Below are 19,150 nucleotides of genomic sequence, written 5' to 3'. Positions count from 1 at the left end.
TTGGTGGCTTAGGAGGCTTCAGGGCAAAGTGGGGGTGGGGGCACACTGGCCATGCTCACCGGGGCCAAGGAGACATGCCTAAGCAACACTGGTCTCCTGGCCCCCAGGCCCCTCAGGAGGCAGGGGCCTCTTGTCCCAATTGAGTGGGGGGCTTCTGTCTCTGTGCCCCCCCACAGTGGTGAGCGACTGAATAGAGACAAGCTGGAGCTTCTCAGGGCCCCTCAGCGAGTGGAAGCGTCTGTAGTCTGCGTGGGGGGAGCATGCGTGTCTGTGACTGAGTAGGTGCGGATGAGCGCGTCCTGGTCCCGGGCCTGGACAGCCTCTGAGGGTGGCGAGCAAGGGCTGCCTCTGGGACCCTGGGCCAACAGTGGGAGCTGGCTCCAAACCAGGGGGCAGACAGGGGTCCAGTGGGCACACTGCCAGCTGCTGAGTGACCACCCTGCCCAACCTGGTCCTCCCACCCCACAGCCCCCTTGGGCCCTGAGATCCCAGGCTGGGCAGGAGTTCTTATGCTTCCGCCATGTTGTCACCACTATCTTCAGGCAAACTCCTCCCTGGCCCTCCCAGTGACCACCAGCCTCTCAGAGGAGCGCGATCCCGGAAAGCAGGAGGAGAGGGGATGCTTTTAAAACAAGAGAAAAGTTCCTTTCTTTAGCAGTGTCCCTCCAAGGAGGCCGCCAGTCTCTCCTGGTGACAGTGCCCGCTCCCCAGAGGAGGCGCTGGTTTCAAGCACTGTGCTCTCTTCCCCTGTTTCCTGTGGCCTCCGCACCCCCACCCATCCCTCCTCTGCTTCCTGGAGAAGAGTGGGGAAACCCCACTCTTCACTTGCCCTGGCTCTGTGGGGATGCAATGGGACCTGAGAGCGGGTGTCCGCTGGGGCCAGGCTCCCAGTCTGCCGTGCCCACTCCACCCCTCACCCTCTTGAGCCCTTCTGCCGGCACTGGGCCCTGGCTGGGGCTCTGCAGGCCTCCTGTCCCCAGTTTTCTCAGTCCCTGGAGTATATCCTACACCTGAAATTCCTGGTCCTACAACTGGCACATCTCTCTCTCCCTGCTTACACACCCCATGCTGGCCCCAATGGATAGGAAGGATCTCCACGTCCCCCACAACCCAGGAGAACTTGGCCCCTGCCCAGCTCAGGTCTCCCGAGCCTCCCAGCCTCCCTCACACCTTGGTCGCCCAGCTCCCATTGGCTCCTCTGAGATCATTGGTGTTGCCCACCTCCTCAGGGCCTGAGCTGGTCCCGGGGGCTCAGCTCACCCAGAGGGTCTGGGGTGAATTGGTGGTGGCTCCCACAGCAGGCAGACCCGGGTACCTGTGCCTCTGCCTCTGTCAGCTGGGCCCTGGGGCAGTCAGTGCCCCCATCAGACAGCCCCATCCTCTTCCCTTCAGACACCAGGCTGGGGAGAACCGTGCCCACCCCTTGGCCGCCCACAGAGCCCTTTCTGCCAAGACATTTTGGGTGGGCCAAGTGAGGGAAGGTCTTCTTCAGCCTTCCAGAACCAGCTTCCCAGTTCCCTGGGGCGGCATGGGCCACCTCCGCTGGGAGCCAGGGTGGGAGCTGTGGTTCAGCCCCGCCCTCCCAGGTGGGCAGATCCCAGCCTGGTTCTTGGAGTAAAGTCCCCTCGGCCACCTGGTGCCACCACACCCACCCAGGGGCCTCCTCTCCCTCTGGACCTCCGGGCTCTAGGATGGATAACCCCTGGGGTGGCCATGGAGGGTGCTTCCCTGCCAGCCACAGCTCTCCCAGAGCCTTTGGAAGCCACCAGTCACAGCCCAGGCAGCAGCAGCAGCGTGTACCCATTGGTCGATCAGGGCACGGACATACCCCAGGCCCAATGAAGGCGATTTACTCACCCTCTCCTCCCTATGGGCTGACTCACCTCTCCCCTTTAGGGGCCAGGGCTCTGCTGGCCTCCTGTGCCCAATTCTCTCAGTCCCTGGTGTATTTCTCCCCCCTGAAATTCCAGCAGACAGGCCAGCCTGGGCCTGAGCTGGAAAGTGAGGGGCCGGGGGCTTAGCAAGGCCACGAGACATTCTAGGCTCCACAGCCTGGATCTGGGACCGAGCCCCGACTCGACCAACTCTGGAGCTCTCGGGACTCACCTCTGCCTTCCAGGCCAGCTGTCAGAGCCTCCAAACTGCTTGTGGTGGTCTCATGGCCTAGTAGGGACATGGGATGTTGTGAGCTGATGAAACAGAGCCAGGGCACCCTCTTGTGATGGGAGCCCCGCGGCCCTGGGAGGAGCTGAGGGGGAGCAGGCCCCTGGGCCTCCAGGCTGGCTCAGGGGGACTGCATCCCACCCCACCCAGAACAGCTGGCCGGGGTGCACCCCCAGGGCAGGGGACAGGGTGCGTGGCCCAAAGGGAAGAGGATGGAGAGCCAGCGACTGAGGCAGGCTGGCCCAGAGAGAGCTCTGGGAACATCTCCCTGTGGGGTCTGGCCGCCTGACCCGCTGGGCAGCACCTCCCTGGCCCTCAGGGCTGATAGCTTTTCCAGGCTGCCTTCTGGGAGCTGTCTGCCGACCCAGGCGGAAGCATCACAGCCCGGTGAGTGCGCAGGGGCTGAGGAAAGAAAGAGCAACCAGACAGAGGCGACACGGGTTTCCAGAGACCCCCCTAACCAGCCCCCCTAACCAATAGCACCCCACCCTGGCCCAGGGGAGCTGCTGAGTTTTCTCCAAGGATCCCAGGGGCTGGCTGTGGCCCTAGTGCAGCGTAGGAGCAGAGAAGTGGGGCCAGACACACAGGCGGCTGGCCAGGCTGGCCGTAGGATCGCAGCTCTGCCATTTCCTTGCTGGGTGGCCAACTCGCTGAGCTGATTTCTCCCTGTCGGGAAAGCTAGGGGACGAGGTGACAGCATCTGCCCTCTTCCCCGAAGATACAGCGTGCGTCCTCCAGTAGGAGCCCAGGATTTCGGCACTGAGCGAGAGGAGAGGGCAGGCAAACCCACCGCCCTGAGCTTGCCGCAGTGGGCCAGGAGCCCCCGATGGGCCGGTCCTCTGCCGCCATTCTGGAGCTGTCTGGGCGCAGTGGGGTCAGGAGCTGGGAGGGTTTCCCTCGATGCTCCAGCCACCTCCCACCTGCCCTGTGCCAGCAGCCCTCTGCAGCCGACTAGCCAAGTCCAGCCTGTCCCGCCACGCTTGGGCATCTGCCCCCTTGTAGTCAGAGGGCATGTTGAGGGAGTTCTGGGGGTTCGGGGTGTGGCTGGGGTGTAGTCGCAGACTGGTCAGGGGTCGGCGTCCACTCCTCCCACTCCAGCCACCAGCCGCTCATGTAATCACTTTCACCTCTACACGTGCGCACACACACATACATGCACACACACACCCATGGGCGTCGGGGCACCCCTGGGCTGCCCGCACCCTTCTCTTTGGCTGATATTCAAGTGGAGGCTGGAGCCGATGGGGGCTAGGGAGTGGAGGTCTGGGAGGCCAGCACCCAACCACTGGGAGAAGCACTGGGCATTGGCCGGCCTTGAGCCTGGCGTTGAAGCCAGACCTGGAGTCATTGGTGGATGAGGAGAGGGAGGAAGGGGCCTGGCAGGGCTGGGTAGAAGGTGGCACATGTGTCAGAGTTCAGGTTGGGCCGCTCAGTGGGGCCAGTGGGGCCTGTGCCTACCTGGCGTCTGCGAGTCGGTGGCAGTGGGCTGCCCTCTGCAATGGGGTTGGCTCCTCGGCCCGCCGGCCCCGCCAGCCCTTCAGCCCTGTGCTGGCCGCCCTTGGCTGGGCCTGAATGGCTGGCACAGCCCTGCCGTGTTCCAGGAGGCTGCCAGCCCTGCTGGCTTGGAGGGGCCTGGAGAAAGCCCTCAAGGGGACTGCTCTGGTGTCCAGAGACAGACAAGGAGAGCCCTGTGTGCTTGGCGCCCAAAGGCTCTGGGAAACTGGCCTCTTCCTGAGCACACCTGTGGTGGCCCCTTACCGCCAGCCAGCTCCTATCCCCTGCTCCAGGGAGTGGCCGTCCAGTGGGCTCCAGCACGCATGTAGGGGGACGATTCCCACTTCCCGGGCTGGCTGCCTGCCTCAGTGTGTGTGCATTTGTGGGGAATGCGTCCCCCCGTGGGGCCAGGCCCACCCACTCCAGCTTCCTCCCCTCATGGGAAGCTGTGTGGCTGGCCAAGGGGGTGCAGTGAGGCAGGAGAGGATGGGCTAGGAAGCAGCCTTGGCTGAAAGCTCAGGTCCTGACAGAGTTGGACTCTATATCTCAGGCTGAGAGCCTTCGGGGAGGGCAGTCCCCCTGTTTAGACCTCAGTTTTCTCCTCCATAAGAACAGACTGCATACAGGGCGCCTTCCTCCTAGGCCCCCCCCCTCAAGGGTTCCCCATATCCCTCAGTCTCCATGTCCCCTCATTTCTGTGCCCTGGAGAAGCTACCCTTGTGCTAGTTCTCTGACCACCTCCCTCCCACCTGCCCCTCAGAGGCGACTTGAGCTGAACCTGCCCCCTTCCCCGCCCCCTTCCCTCAGCCTCTTCAGGGTCCCCAGACTGGCTACAAGTGCACGGGTCCCCCAGGGCTGGTTCCATGAACCCACTTGGGGCCCAGGCTGGCCTCTCTAGTGCCTGTCTACCCACTCCCCTCAGCTCCTGAGAGCCTGGGAGTCGGGGGGGGGGGCCCTAGGAGGCCCCAGGCTGGCCCAGGTCAGGGAGGCTGCGTGTTCATTCTGTCTCTCTCCACAGCCTGCCCTAGACCTCGGCAGACTCCCACCCCACCCCACCCCCACCTGTCCAGGTTGACTTTGAGTCCCAGAGCCTTCCAAGGCCTGACTCATTGCCCCTGTGAGGTAGCGTCTTTGGCAGGACCGGGGCTGACCGGGGCGGGCTGGCGGGGGGTGGGGAAGCAGTCTCCTCCTCTCTCTCCCATTCCCTCTCACTCTCCCGCCTCATCTCTTCCTCCCACCCCTGCTGTGTTGGGCCAGCGGCCTGGGCAGGGGCCCCACACAGCTACCCGGCCTGGCCCTGCAGACTTTGGGGAAGAAGTTAACTGGCTGTCCAGGTAGGCGAGCACAGCCCCCCTTACTCTGGGGCCCTGTGGGCCCAGCTTGGTGCTGGGGGACCTGGGGATGTGACCAGGTAGTCTGGAGGCTCAAAGGGGTGAGGCAGCTGGAAGCCATCCAGTGGCCCCAGGCAGGGCTAGCACCAAGCTGGCTTCCTCACAGATCAAGGAAATGGCGAGACTTGATTTATGACCCGCACTTTGCTGTGTGGCCTTGGGTGGGGCAGGCAGCCTCTCTGAGCTACTACTGGAGGTGGTGCGTTCTGTCTTGGGCCTGTGGGCGGCAGAGTCATTGAGAAGACGTGGCCTGCTGGGTGCACTCTGGGACTGGCTCCAGTTCTGAGCCCCACAAGGAGAAGGTTCTGACCCGGTGTAGATGGCTAGCGGACAGGGCAGGCCCTCCACCCACCCTTCTCGTGGGAATAATTGTGCCTGCAGATGCCCCTAGACCCTGGCGTGTGGGTGACAGGCACTCCAGAGCAGCAGCCCTGGCCACCAGCTCCACCCCCGTGCCTGGGGGGCGGGCAGAGTCCTCCCCTTTTCCCGGCCCCCCCGGCACCTTCGTAGCCAGGCTTCACAGGGCCTCCCCCTCCGCTGCCCAGCCAGAGCCCCAAAGAGCCCCTACTGTGAGGTGGGCTTTGCATGAAGGCCTCCTTGGGGTGGGCTGGTGGCTTGGGAGGCAGATGGTGAAAATGAAGCTGGGTCAAACCTGGTACTTTCCCAGGGGGTCAGGGTAGCTCAAGGTGGCAACAGAGCCACGGCTACGGCCTTTTCCCGACGGGTGTGTCCTGGCCCCGCCACTGCGCCATGCAGATGGAAGAGGGGGCAGGCTCGGGCAGTGCGGCTTCCCCTCCACCCCGTGCCTCAGCCTGGGGCCCTCCAGACAAGCCTGGCCCTGCCCACCACACTGGCAGCATTCTGCTCCCCTTCGATGGGTGGTCTCTCCAGGGGCCATGGGCACGAAGGCAGGGTGGGGGCAGGCCCGAGGGGGCGGGCAGGCCAGAGGAGGAAGCCTAAGCCCCAGGCAGCAGCAGGGAGACAGCTGTCCTCGCACCGCTGGGACTCTCTGCCTCTGAAGACGTCCTTTTGCTCAGCCACCCTGCCTCCTGGGAAATGTGGGTGTGGCTGGAAAGGGGGGCTCACAGTCACCTAACTCAGTGCTAACCGGGCCCAGGAGTCACGTCCCCCAAGACAGGCTGCTGCTGGGGGGGAGGGGGAGGGGGAGGGGGAGAATGTTAACTGAGGAAACATTTTGTTTCCCAGCTAATGGAGGCCCCTATGGCCTGTGCACCGCCCGCCCTCCTTCCCATCCTTGGCAGTTCTCTTGGTGTTCCCCACCCCCACCCTGGGCCTGGGGTCTTGCTGTCTCTGGTGGGGGAGGGGTGGGGGACAGACTCCCAGAGCACCAGATCCCTCTCACTGAGGGCTGGCAGGAAGTGTGCTTCGGGGGGGAGGGCGGGTGGTCAGTGGTGGGGCTGGTCGGGTGTCGGGCTACCGAGTGACCATCCTGACTCCCCCACCTTGCCTTCAGCCCCAGGCATGTTGACCATGCGACCCCTGTGGCTTCTCACGGCTCTACTGGCCCTGAGCCAGGCCCTGCCGTTCGAGCAAAAGGGCTTCTGGGACTTCACCTTGGATGACAGCCTGCTCCTGATGAATGACGAGGAGGCCTCAGGCGCCGGCACGACCTCTGGTGCCCCGGACCTGGACTCCCTCACCCCAACCTACAGCGCTCTGTGCCCTTTCGGCTGCCACTGCCACCTGCGTGTTGTTCAGTGCTCCGACCTGGGTCAGTCCCAGCAGGGGACCATAGGGGCCAGGCCTAGCCTGAGAGCCCCTAACCCCAGGGGGGCTTATGGTACAAGGGGACAGCTTGTGGGACAGGTCAGGGATGAGTGACTCCCATGCAGCTTGGGATCATGATTTGAGCATGTCTGTCTGGTTGTGAGCTCTGTCTGCATGCTCTGAGGCTTCCTCCCATCCATGGCCGAGTCCCTGTGCGCGTCTGTGTGTCCCTGTGTGTCTCCACGTATGTGTGTGTGTGTGTGTGTGTGCGCGTGCGCGTGCACGCACAGCCCTCCACACTGGGGGGTGCTCAGGCTTCTGGGGGCTGGGCTCGTGGTGGCTCATGCTGATGATGGTGGTGCCGGCCCCCAGGTCTGAAGACTGTACCCAAGGACATCTCACCTGACACTACGCTGCTGGACCTGCAGAACAATGACATCTCTGAGCTCCGCAAGGATGACTTCAAGGGGCTCCAGCACCTCTATGTAAGGCTGGGTCTGGAGCCTACCCGAGTGCTTGGCAGGAGTTGGGGGCTCTGTGTCTAGAGGGTAGGGGCAGAAGGGTGTGTGTGCACACACATGCAGAGCCCAGGATCCCAAGGGGAGTCGAGGTCAGGTGTGGTACGAGCAACCTTGGCCCCAGGGCAGGGCCGCTGAACTCCTCTCCCTTTGTAGCCGAAAACATCGCCCACCAGCATGAGAACAGCTTTCATTGTGGCCGTACCAGTGGGGAAACAAAGGCCTGATGAATGGCACGCCGGGTTAGGCAGCAGTGTCTGAGCTGGGGCTCAGTGTTGGTGGAGGTCCCTGTTGGGACACTAGCCAGCTGTGGCAGGGAGGAAGGAAGAGGAGAAGGGCAGGGGTGCAGTGGAGGTGGGGCGCCTTCACCCGGCACTGCTGCCTCCCGGCCTCAGGCGCTTGTCCTGGTGAACAACAAGATCTCCAAGATCCACGAGAAGGCCTTCAGCCCCCTGCGGAAGTTGCAGAAGCTCTACATTTCCAAGAACCACCTGGTGGAGATCCCACCCAACCTGCCCAGCTCCCTGGTAGAACTTCGTATCCATGACAATCGCATCCGCAAGGTGCCCAAGGGCGTGTTCAGCGGGCTCCGGAATATGAACTGCATCGGTGAGTGGCAAGATGGGGTCAGGGAGAGCAGGTCTCTTCCAGTCGCAGCAGCTGAGTGCAAGGCTCACAGGAGCCTGGGCAGGCCTTCTGGAACGTTCCCAAGGCATGTCTGGAGTTATGGCCCAGAGCTGCTGAGGCCAAGTGTCTTAGTTACCAGTGCTGCTGTGACAGAAACACAAGTCCCTGGCCTTCAGGAGCAGGAGTTTATTGGCTAGAAGGCCGAACTCAAGATGTAGTTGTGGGAGGAGGTCCTTCCTTGTCAGCAGCCCCAGCTGTTGCTCGACATTCCTTGGTGCTCCCTTTGTGTCTCTGTGTCTATTCTGCTCTTTTTATAACTCAGAAGGGACCCACCCTCCAAACAAGGTCACAGCCTGCAGGCACAGAGGCCAGGACTTTGAGACATAGTTTGGGGGAGGGCCACACATGAAGGGGAACCAGGGTGGTCTGTGCAGGGAAAGGCTGTAAAGCAGCCAGAAGAAGGTTGCCTTGACTTCTCTGGCGAGCACTTCGTGTGGATGACCACAGCAGAGGATGGCAGAGCAGGGCGTGGATGGCTCCTCCCTTTCCATGCTGCAAGGCGCCCCTGGAGGCTAGCTTTCAGGAGGAGACAGGAAGAGGGGCGGGTAATCCATTCCCAGCTGAGGGGGAATCTCTTCTAGAGATGGGCGGGAACCCCCTGGAGAACAGTGGCTTTGAACCTGGAGCCTTTGATGGCCTGAAGCTCAACTACCTGCGCATTTCTGAGGCCAAGCTCACTGGCATCCCCAAAGGTAAGAGGTAGCCTTCCTCTGGCACACAGATGGGCAGAGCCGGAGGGGGCTTGCAGCCATCTGGACCTCTCGGGCTGTGGAGGACACGGCTGCCAGGCCTCTGCTCCCTCCCCACAGCCCTGCCCCTCCTGCATTCATCTCAGCTGAGTGCACCCCCTTTCCTGGGCAGACCTTCCTGAGACCCTGCATGAACTCCACCTGGACCACAACAAAATCCAGGCCATCGAGCTGGAGGACCTGCTCCGCTACTCCAAGCTGTACAGGTGGGACGAGTCGGGAGCCCCGGCTGCCCCAGCGGGGCCTGCCACCGCCTCTGACTCCTGCTCCGCCCCCCCCCCCCACGCAGGCTGGGCCTGGGCCACAACCAGATCCGGATGATCGAGAACGGCAGCCTGAGCTTCCTGCCCACCCTGCGGGAGCTGCACCTAGACAACAACAAGCTGTCCCGGGTGCCCGCGGGCCTCCCAGACCTCAAGCTCCTCCAGGTGAGGACTAGGCTCTCCGGGGCCGCACCTCTGCTCCCTCCCCTCCTCTGCAGCGCCAGCCTCCAGATGAGCACACACAGCCAGGGCTCTCAGGCCAGCCTCCTGGCTTGGCAAGGAGCCCTGAGAACGATCCTGTCTACAAACGCCCTCCCGTTTGCCTAGAGGTCATCACTAGGTTTTGGGGGACAAGCAGGCGTTAGCCTTGCCGGCACCAGGGCAAAGGCACAGAGGGGTGGCAGGACACAGGCTGTTGCGGGAACTATCTGGGCATAGGGGGTCACAGATCTCCACCAAGACGGAGACAGCCCAGGGCAGCCCAGATAGCCCAGCTCAGACATGCCAGGAGGCAAGGATGGAATTCACTGCAACTCCCCCTTCCCACCTCAGCTTCCGGGCCCTGCTGGGCCCAGCTCACCAAGGTGAGCCGGGGGTGCTGTCCATGGCGGGCCAAGTGCGCCCTCTAGTGGCTGGCGTTCTCCCTGCCTCCAGAGGGCGCTTTGGCAGGCTGAGCACTACTGGGTTCCTAAACCCCATCCCATGCCTCCCTTGTCCCCCCCGCCCCTCCCCGAGAGGGGACACTGCTAGAGGGCCAGTCCCCTGAAGTCTGTGAGGAAGAGGCGGCCATCTTGAAGAGAGTCTCTCTCCTCTCTTGTCCCACAAGTCTCTAGAGTGAGAGGCTGGTTTCCAACGGAGGCTTGAAGCATGGGGAACCCAGAGACCCCCTCTGCGTGCGCCATCTTTCCTGCCTAGACATCGTGGCTGATCAGTGTTTGCTTCCTCCAGCCACCCCCCACCAAACACACGCACCCATGACACCTCCTTCCCCACATACACCTCCTCACGCCCCAGCACCTCATCTCTGTTCCTGATGCCATGTGTGATCTTAGTCCTAACCGTGGCCATGACCGTGTACAGCCCTCATAGGGTGTGGATGAAAGGAAAGGAAGGGCGGCTAGGAAGACCCCGGGGGGAGGAGGGCCCGGGAGGGGAGTCCAGGCCCCTGGGCCCCTTCCAAGCAGCCTTGGCCCTGCCCCCAGGTGGTCTACCTGCACTCCAACAACATCACCAAGGTGGGCGTGGACGACTTCTGCCCTGTGGGCTTCGGGCTCAAGCGGGCTTACTACAACGGGATCAGCCTCTTCCACAACCCCGTGCCCTACTGGGAGGTGCAGCCTGCCACCTTCCGCTGCGTCACTGACCGCCTGGCCATCCAGTTCGGCAACTACAAGAAATAGAGGCAGTAGCAGCAGCTCGGGGGGCCTGGAGTGGCCGACGCCCGGGGAGCGGGGTGAACCAGGGGGAAGAGGTGCCTGTGCTTGGCACCCACCCTTGATGCTCCACCTGCCCGCACTCGCTGCCTGTTCTGGGGGGCGACACAAGGGCAGCCCTGCCAGCCCGCCCCACCCTGTGCCCCTGGCCTCGGAGCTGATCCGCCCGCCTGCCCCCAGCCACTCCATGGTTGCATGCAGCTTTCTCCCCACTTGCCCTGGAAAGCCACTTTGAGGGAGGCTCTGGTCACAGGAGACCTCTGTGGGTCTTTGGGGGGTCACCAGCAATGGAAACGAGCTTCTCACTGGGCCTGCCAGCCGCCTGGGCGAGCCCGCCTCCTCTGTCTTCTCCATTGCCCACCCCCCTGGGCGGGCTGCTCCCCTTGAACTGCTGGAGCCCTCTTGCCCTCCTCCCTGGTGGCGAGATCCTGGCCTCCGCACCTGCCTCTCATTGTCCTTCTCTCTCTTCTATGCCTTCTCAGACGTGCCTCTTTGGGGGCCGTATGACCTGTCCTCCTTCCGTCTCTCTGGACTGTTATCTCCCTGTCTCTCTCTCGTCCTCCCCCTCTTCTCGAAGACCCTGACCCTCTGGTTTGGCCTGGGTCTGGTTCCTGTCCCCCCTGTCCTTTCCCGGGCCAGGCCGCAGACAGAGCCCCGCCCAGGCAGGCCTGGTGGGCAGCTGCTTCCCCCGAAGGCCCTGGCCAGGCCTGGCCCGGACAACCCTGAGGTGGGGCAGCAGGTGGCAGGACAGCCCCCAGCCAGACTGTCCCCCAGGGGGTGCCCATTCTCCTCTAGGAGGCCAGAAGGGGAGCATGAGGCTCTGTCAGGTTCTCTGGGTGCCAGGGAGGTCCTGCCCCCCACCTTGCTATCTCCTCTCCGGGCCCCTGTGGGGGTTCGAGCAAGCATTCAGCATGAGGCTGGGCTGCCTCTGTGGGCGATGGTGGTCTTCCCATTAAAGAAACACTGTGCAATATGGCTGCGTGTGGCGCTGCTCTTGGGGAACTGGGGACCAAGGCCCTGGCAGGAAGTGGAGCCAGCAGGGGCCGACTCAGAGCAAAGTCCTCCTCACTCCCAGGCCACACACTGGACAAGGAGGCCCCAGTCAGCTGACTGGTCCTCGGCCCTTAGGCCAGCCCCTCCCTCTCCCTTTCAGGCATGTCCCTTGGCCCCACTGTCTTTAGCTAGATTCCCAACATGGGTGGAGTTGGGGACTGCGAACAATGCTGTGGCTGACCCTGGGCTGTTCTCAGGGTCAGGGCCAGACTCCCCCGTGCCCCTCCTCCTCCCAAGGCCCAGGGGCCACATCCTGCACCAGGAGGGCCAAGTGAAGGTGGAGCCAGTTGGCACCGGCTCCCAAGGCAGGGTCCTGTTCACAGGAGACACACATCTTCCCCAGAAAGGGTCAGCCTGAGGCTGGAGTGGGCAGGAGCCTACAGGCAGGAAAGCGAGAACCCAGAGCGGCTGCATGCCACCTGTGCCCTTCTGCCTGGCCCGGCCAGGGCCCCAGGCGGCCAACAGCCCCAGGCTTCTCCTTCTGGGGATGGGCAGCCTGGCAATCGAATGTCACCATGCGCATCATAGCGCTATCCTGGGCCTTGTGCTCCCAGCTGGCAATCTCTGCAGAGCTGGGGAGGCACAGGGCAAGGGCGTTGGCTGGATGCCAGCAAGCAGGGCCCTGGTCAAGTCTCCGGCTGGCCAGGAGGTAGGGAACTGGGAGGGACAGACGTGGGGCCTTCACTCCTTCCTCCGGGTGCTGGGTGTATGCTTCAGGGGCTGTGTATCTTCCCTCCCGTTGCCCTTTGCTTTGATTCATTCTTTCCCTTCACTATGCTCTGTATTAAGGGGGGGGGGGTCTCTCTGGTAGCATAGTGCCTAAGGCACTTGACTGCTAACCTGAAGGCTAGTGGTTCAAACCCACCAGCCACTCCTTGGAAGGAAGGTTGGGGAATCTACTTCCATAGTGATACCGCCTCGGAAACCCAAGGAGGGGTCACTATGAGTCGGGTTTGACTTGACTGCAATGAGTAGGCTCTGTACTCAGTGACAGCAGTGGCTTGGTCCCTGTTCCCAGCTGTGACAACGAGTGACACAAGTGTAACAATGGTGGTAAGAGCAGAGGAGGCCCTAGGAATTGGCCTCAGGCCTAAGGCAATCACCTGCCACACACAATGCTGTTGGTAGCCTGCCAGAGCCAGAGACCCGGGCCGTCTCTTTCTGGGAGCTCTGGTAGCATAGTGCCTAAGGCACCTGACTGCTAACCAGAAGGCTGGAGGTTCAAACCCACCAGCCACTCCTCGGAAGGAAGGTTGGGCAATCTACTTCCACAGAGATACCTCCTCAGAAACCCAAGGAGGGGTCTCTATGAGTCGGGTCCGACTCAATGGCACATAACAACAACAAGAACAAGTGTCATGAGAACCAGAGCAGATTCCCTCCCCCTCCCCGCCCCCAATCACCTAGGTGCCAGGGAAAGAGTCTGAGGGCAACCTACACCTCAGGGAGTGGCCCCGGGTCTAGGGGGCACACTTTCTGCTCAGACCAGAGGTAGTGGGGGTGGCTCCTGTCCCTTCTTAGGAGCCCAGGCAGCACGTGGGGCATCAGGAAAAGTGGACAGGGTCACATCATGCAAGGGTTTGTAGGTCACAGGAAGAAGGGTAGGTGCCATTCTGAGAGCAACAAGCCTCTGCTTTCAAGCATGCACAAACAACCCAAAACCCAAACCCACAGCCATCTAGTTGATTCTGACCCACAGCGCCCCTAGAGGACAGAGTGGAACTGCCCCACAGGGTCTCCAAGGCTGTCAATCTCCACGGAAGCAAAGCCCAAACCACACCCACTGCCGTGGAGTCCATTCTGACCCACAGCGCCCCTAGAGGACAGAGTGGAACTGCCCCACAGGGTCTCCAAGGCTGTCAATCTTCACGGAAGCACAGCCCAAACCACACCCACTGCCGTGGAGTCCATTCCGACTCACAGCGCCCCTAGAGGACAGAGTGGAACTGCACCACAGGGTTTCAAAAGCTGTCAATCTTCACAGAAGCAAAGCCCAAACCACACCAACTGGAAGCAAAACCCAAACCAAACCCACTGTCATGGAGTCCATTCTGACCCACAGCGCCCCTAGAGGACAGAGTGGAACTGCCCCACAGGGTCTCCAAGGCTGTCAGTCTTCACGGAAGCAAAGCCCAAACCACACCCACTGCTGCGGAGTGGAATACCACCCCATCCAGTTTGCAAGGCTGTAGTCTTTACGGAAGCAACACTGCCTCAGCTTTCTTCCTCAGCTGGCTGGTGGGTTTGAACCGCCAACCTTGCAAACAATTAAGTAAGAACAATGCTATAAGTACAAAAGTTGTGACTGATTGGGCTTTAACAAATCAACACAGGAAAACCAGGAGGTTTGGAGGGAAGGGTTATACCCTTCAAGGTGGAATCCTCTGGGGCTCAGACCCACCCAGGTTCAGGGAACCCTGGGTAATGCACTCGGAAGGCTGTAAGGACTAGTCTCCTGGGTCCTCAGCGTCAAAGCACCGCATGCTGAATGACTTCTCTTTATATCTGTGGCCCTTCTCCTCTCTTATAAGGACACCATTCACATTGGATCAGGGCCCACCCTCCTCCGGTCTGACCTCACATTAACTGAGAACATCTTCCAAGACCCGATTTCCAAACAAGGTCACTTTCACAGGTGACAAGTTAGGTAGGACTTCAACAGACCTCTTTGGGAGCACATTTGATCTATAACAAGGAGGACTAGGGGGGCAGTTAGAAGTTCTCTACAGCTGTTGGAAAGAAGCAGGAAAAAGGCGGTGCAGGGCACAAGCTCTAGCTCAGTCTTTGGCTAAGTAGGAGCCCTGGCCTTGGAAACACATGGGATGTGGAGGGAGGGGAAGGGAGTGAGCAGTGGCATGCAGACTTTCAGCTGGCCCACTGTGGAGGGGGCAGAGCTTTGGGACGGGTCAGGGGATAAGGAGGAATGGCCCCCACCCGGCCACCTGGCTGCCCCTGGCACACCGTCAGGAAGCTGGTGGAAGGCAGTGGACATGGGGCCCAGGCTCAGAGGGCAAGACGGCAGCTGTCAGCACACACGGCAGTGATCGTCACGGGACCGATCGCTCAGGGTGGATGGTTGGCCCTTGAGGGACACGGGCCGGTGTGCAGGCAGGGTACAACCATGTCTAAGCTCTTACTGCGTCAGGTGCCTAGGGCCAGGGCGGGGGCCCAGCTGGAGCCTAAGCTGAAGCCACTGCTTGGGTTTAAACAAGTCAGGGCTTGTCGGTGGGCACCCAGCCAAGGGTCTGCAGGCCACAGGGGCGGACAGGGTAGGGGCAGGGCCCTCTGGGAGAAAGCTCACCCTCGGAAGGACCTTTGGAGGCAGAGGAGGGCCAGGTGGTGGGGCTCCTCTGAGAACGAGGAGGGGGTGCTCAGGCTTGTCTCAGGAGTGCAGGGGCAGAGAAAGTCACTTCCACTTGGGACATATGGGGCAGGCCACTACAGCCAGGGACTGCACACAGCCCCGCTCTCCAAGGGGCTATGGTGGCAGTGGCGGCAGGGGGTGATAGTGCCCAGTGGAATGAGTAGGCCCTGGAAGCTGGGGCCATTGTCCCCAGACAGCTACCCAGAGTGGCTCCTGAGTACATGGCAGGCAGTCTTGGGGCTTCCAGAAGCTGGGGTGGTGTCTATAGAGAGACTGGGAGGCCAAGGGAGGTGTCCAGCATGGGGGTAGGGCTTGGGGCTCCTGGGACAAAGAAGCACAGACCAGGTGACTTCAAACAATAGATGTTTAATCTCACAGGCAGACCAGAGGTCCACATTCAGGGGGCCTGGAGGCTTGCTCCTTTCTGGAGACTCGGCAGGAGAGCGCGGGCTGGGCCTCTCTCCTAGTTTCTGGCGGCTTGGGGCAATCCTTGGCTTGTAAGCCTCACCCCCATTCCTGCCCAGTCCTCGTGCGCTTCACCCGTCTTCTGACTGGAGTTGGGCCCAAGGGGAATCCAGGATGTTCTGCGGAGATGCTTTATCCAAATAAGGTCGCCTCCCAGGCTCCAGGGTGAGGAATGGACATCTCTTTGGGGGCCATTTTTCATCTTGCCATGGGCTGTGGGTAGGTGTGGGCCTGGGTGTCCCTACACACTGGTGGTCTCTGAGGGTGTAAGGAGAAAGGAGCCTGCGACCCAGCCAGAGGGGCCCCACTTCAGGGCCTTGGGAGGAGCTGCTGCACCCCACCCAGGCTGTGACCCAGCTTCAAAGGGGAGGCGATGGAGGCTCTGGGGGGAGGGGCAGGCAGTGGGCCCAGCCAAGGAGCCTGGTGTCAGGGCAGGGCCTCATACCCAGGGAAAGGGCTGAAAGGCCAGGCAACGAGACAGCGGGTTGAGGAAATAAAAGAAGCACGAGAAGGTGACACCTGTGGGGGCTGGTCTGCGGTGGCACCGGTCCCCAAGGCACTGGCTGGAGGAGATTTGTGCTGAGGGGAAAGAAAAAAAAAACAAACTCACTGCCGTCAAGTAGATCCCAACTCATAGCGACCCCTCCTTGGGCAGTATCTCTACAGAAGTAGATTGCCCAGTGCTCCTTCCAGGGAGGTTAGCAGTCAAATGCCATAGGAACCACGCCACCAGAGAGAGGGGACTTTTTAGGGTGAAACTTGGAGCTGTCCATGTGCTGCCTGGCAAGAGACCGTGGACAGGGAACCATTGATGGTATAGGAGAAAGGGACAGTAACCAAGATCTCAAGGCCCCTGAGAGCAGAGGGCACAGTGGCAGGTGGGCTGGCTTTGGATTAGAGAAGGGAGCCAAGGAAAGGAGAGGGATGGGAAGATGCACAGAAGCCCCAGAGCCATGGGCCTTCCTCGGGCCAGCCCCCCTGGTATTTCCTGCAGAAGGCAGGGCTTAGGGTAAGAAAGAACTTTCTAGCAAGTCTTCCCACTCACCCCTTTAGAGTTTGCCAACCCAGGAAAGCCTGGCCAGTTGGCACTAGCAGAGCTTGCCAGGCACAAGATCTCCTCCCTCTCAGCCCCAGGGCCCCAAGCCAGTGACCCATTGACTTGAACCCCAGAAAGGGACCATCACATGTCCTGGCCTGTTAGCTCTTTGGGGATCACCACTTGTTAGACGCTGGGGACTTTCCTGACACCTGAAGGGTTGTGGCTCTGTCCCTTAACTCCTCCGGAAGACCACTCAGCTGGCCTCGGTGGGGCTCACCACAGAAGTCTGCAGCGTGGCTGACTATGAGCACAGCCGGCCTGGCAGTGCCCCAGGCCGGAGGGAGAGGTGAAGAGGCACTGACCTGTGACCCCTGCCCTGGTCTTTCGTCCTCCAACTTGCTCCTCCCCTCTTGGAGTTGGGGTGCATCTCCTGCAGGAGGGGGCCCTGCCGAGCACGGGGAGAGGGGTCATGTGTAGCTGCCCAGCTCGGCAGGGAGCACTGAGCCCAGCAAGCAGGACACACTGCCATGTGGATGGCAGCTCCCAGTCAAAGTAATGAGCCCCGAGGGACTATCGATACGGCCTCTGGCCCTGAAGGGACGGTGGTGACATGGTCCCAGGGGAGCCTTCTCTTCAGCTCTTAGAGCCACTTCCAGGCTCATCCACAGGTGCCTCCCTTGGTTTCCTGGCCTCTAAGAGCTGCCGAGATCGTGGCCAGTAACTGAGGAGTTTGCTGTTAGCTAGGGTGACTCTTGTTCCTGGGGGACACCTCTGAGGAGACGAAGACTGGAGATGAACCGGCCCCCACCTCCTCTCAATCCCTTTCCCGACTGGAAGCAGATGAGGCTGTCCCTCACCAACCATGCTCCCAGCCCGCGGCGTGGGTGAGTGAGGATGGCACTACCCTCGCCTGGGCTTTTCCTGTTCTGGGTAATGGGAAGGTACAAGGGGCCGGGGCTCTCGGGGTGCCGGCCCGCCCACCCCACTCTTGCGCTCCCCAGCTCCCAGGAGGCTGTGGGCTCATGTAGGAAGCTGTGCTGAGACTGTGGCTGAGGCCTGGCCCATGGGGTGCCTGTTCGTTTTTCCCAGAGCAGACACACAGGAAAGTAGCGTGTGCGTGAGTAAGTGTGTGAGCATATGTGGGAGTGAGTGTGAGTGTGCGGGCGTGAGCGTGACTGTATGAACAGCTATGTGTTAGACAACATGTGTGTTTGTGTGATTTGGGTGAAGAATTCCGTAGTGTGTGTGCCTGTGTGTGACTGGGAGGTGCGAGTGCACATGTGAGTGAGTATGAGCATGTGAGTGTGTGACCATGTGGATAATTGTGTGGACAGGTGCACGTGTGACTGAGCGTGGACGAGTGTATGTGTGTGACTGTACATAAGTGTGTGAGTGTGTGAGTGTGCACATGAGTGTGAATCTGAACATGTGTGAGTATGAACATGTGAGTGAGCATGTGTGTATGTATGCATGAGTGTGGACATGTGTGAGTGAACATGTGAGTGTGAACATGTGTGAGTATGTCAGTGAACATGTGTGAGTGAGTATGAGTGCATGAGCGGTATCTGTGACTGTGTCAACAGCTTAGTGTGTGAGTGTGTACGTGTGAGTGTGTGTGTGAACCATGGCCTGCACCGAGAGGTGCTAAGCAGGGCTGGCCTTGCCTCTCTGCGACACCAGATCTCGCTGGCTTTCCCCTACCCAACTGTCTCCAACAGGAGGGAGGCTGTCAGGGTTGTGGCAGTCCCCTAGCCCAAACTCTCAGCAGTGCTTTCTTGTCGGTGGCCACTCCCCAAAGAGGCCTTCTCTGAGCCCCCCACATGGCCTTCCCCAATTGGTTGCCTCCAGTGGCCCTGACTCCTAGTGCAACTATGTGTTTCTCGGCAGCTTACAAGCCTTCTGCAGCTAAGACCCCAGGTCCCACTGTGTCCGCAGTGTCCAGTCCAGGCTTGGCACCCAAGAGGCCCCAGGGCCCTCTTTGTCCAAGGAATCAGTGACTGTGTCCAGCTCTTTCTACTTGCTGCCCATCCCAGACAGCCCCCTGCAGGGCTGCCTCCCCTGAAGCTGTGGCCTGGCAGGGAAGCAGGGGCCAGCCAGGCCCTGTGGCATCTCCGAATGTCCACAGGTGCACATGTGCCTCTGATTCCGGTCATTGCGTGTGCGTTTGTGGGTCTTTGCATTTGAGTTTGTCTTGTGCGGCTGTCTCTACTGATGGCCACGGATGCCTGGGTCCTGGTGTGTCAGCCTCTAGCTGTGCACCTGTGTGCAGTATCTTTGTGTGTCCTGGGTCATCGTGGTCCTCTCAAGGTCCGCCCACTCCACACCCCACAGCGCTGTTAGTGAGGCCAACCGAGAGGGCGGGGCGCCTCGACAGTGAGCAGCAACCTGCTGCCCAGTCGCTTGCCTGGCTCCTGGGGCAGGGTACCCTGGTTTCCAGCCGTGCACCCCCACTTGGCCAGTGCCGTCTGGGGGCAGTGCCAGGCCAGGCAAGGCAGTCCTCCCCCGCGCGTGCTGGGGAGGCAGAAGGGCGCGCCCCGGGCGCGTGGCTCATGAGCCCCGCGGCCCCCACCCGCCTACTGCTGCTCCTCCTGCCCCTCCCCCCTCCTATGCTCCCTCCTCCTCCTCCCGCCCTGCGTGCTCAGAGCTGCGGCTGGAGCCGAGCACGCCGCGTCGCCGACGCCGGTGCGGAGCGTGGGGAGCCCTCAGCCGCAGCCTCGCCCGCCCGCTCGCCTGGAGGGTCGCGCCCCAGCGCCGCGGCCAGGCCGCCCTCTGCTCGGGCCTTTCCGTCCTTGGAGCGGACTGT

General features: G+C 61.4%; 1 protein-coding gene across 1 annotated transcript; it reads left to right on the top strand.

The window, feature by feature from the left end:
* The first annotated feature begins 6,530 nt into the window (after positions 1 to 6,530).
* Positions 6,531 to 10,393, top strand: BGN (biglycan). The gene is made up of 7 exons (XM_007957181.2): positions 6,531 to 6,780; positions 7,149 to 7,261; positions 7,690 to 7,903; positions 8,563 to 8,673; positions 8,843 to 8,936; positions 9,020 to 9,158; positions 10,196 to 10,393. Exons 1-7 carry the CDS (start codon positions 6,531 to 6,533, stop codon positions 10,391 to 10,393), a joined length of 1,119 nt encoding a protein of 372 aa, XP_007955372.1.
* Positions 10,394 to 19,150: the final 8,757 nt, after the last annotated feature.

This window comes from Orycteropus afer, unplaced genomic scaffold (assembly GCF_000298275.1).
Source record: "Orycteropus afer afer isolate SDZICR_OR568_19922 unplaced genomic scaffold, OryAfe1.0 scaffold00713, whole genome shotgun sequence".
NCBI classification, from domain to species: domain Eukaryota; kingdom Metazoa; phylum Chordata; class Mammalia; order Tubulidentata; family Orycteropodidae; genus Orycteropus; species Orycteropus afer.
This window is presented reverse-complemented; position numbering and strand designations above follow the sequence as displayed.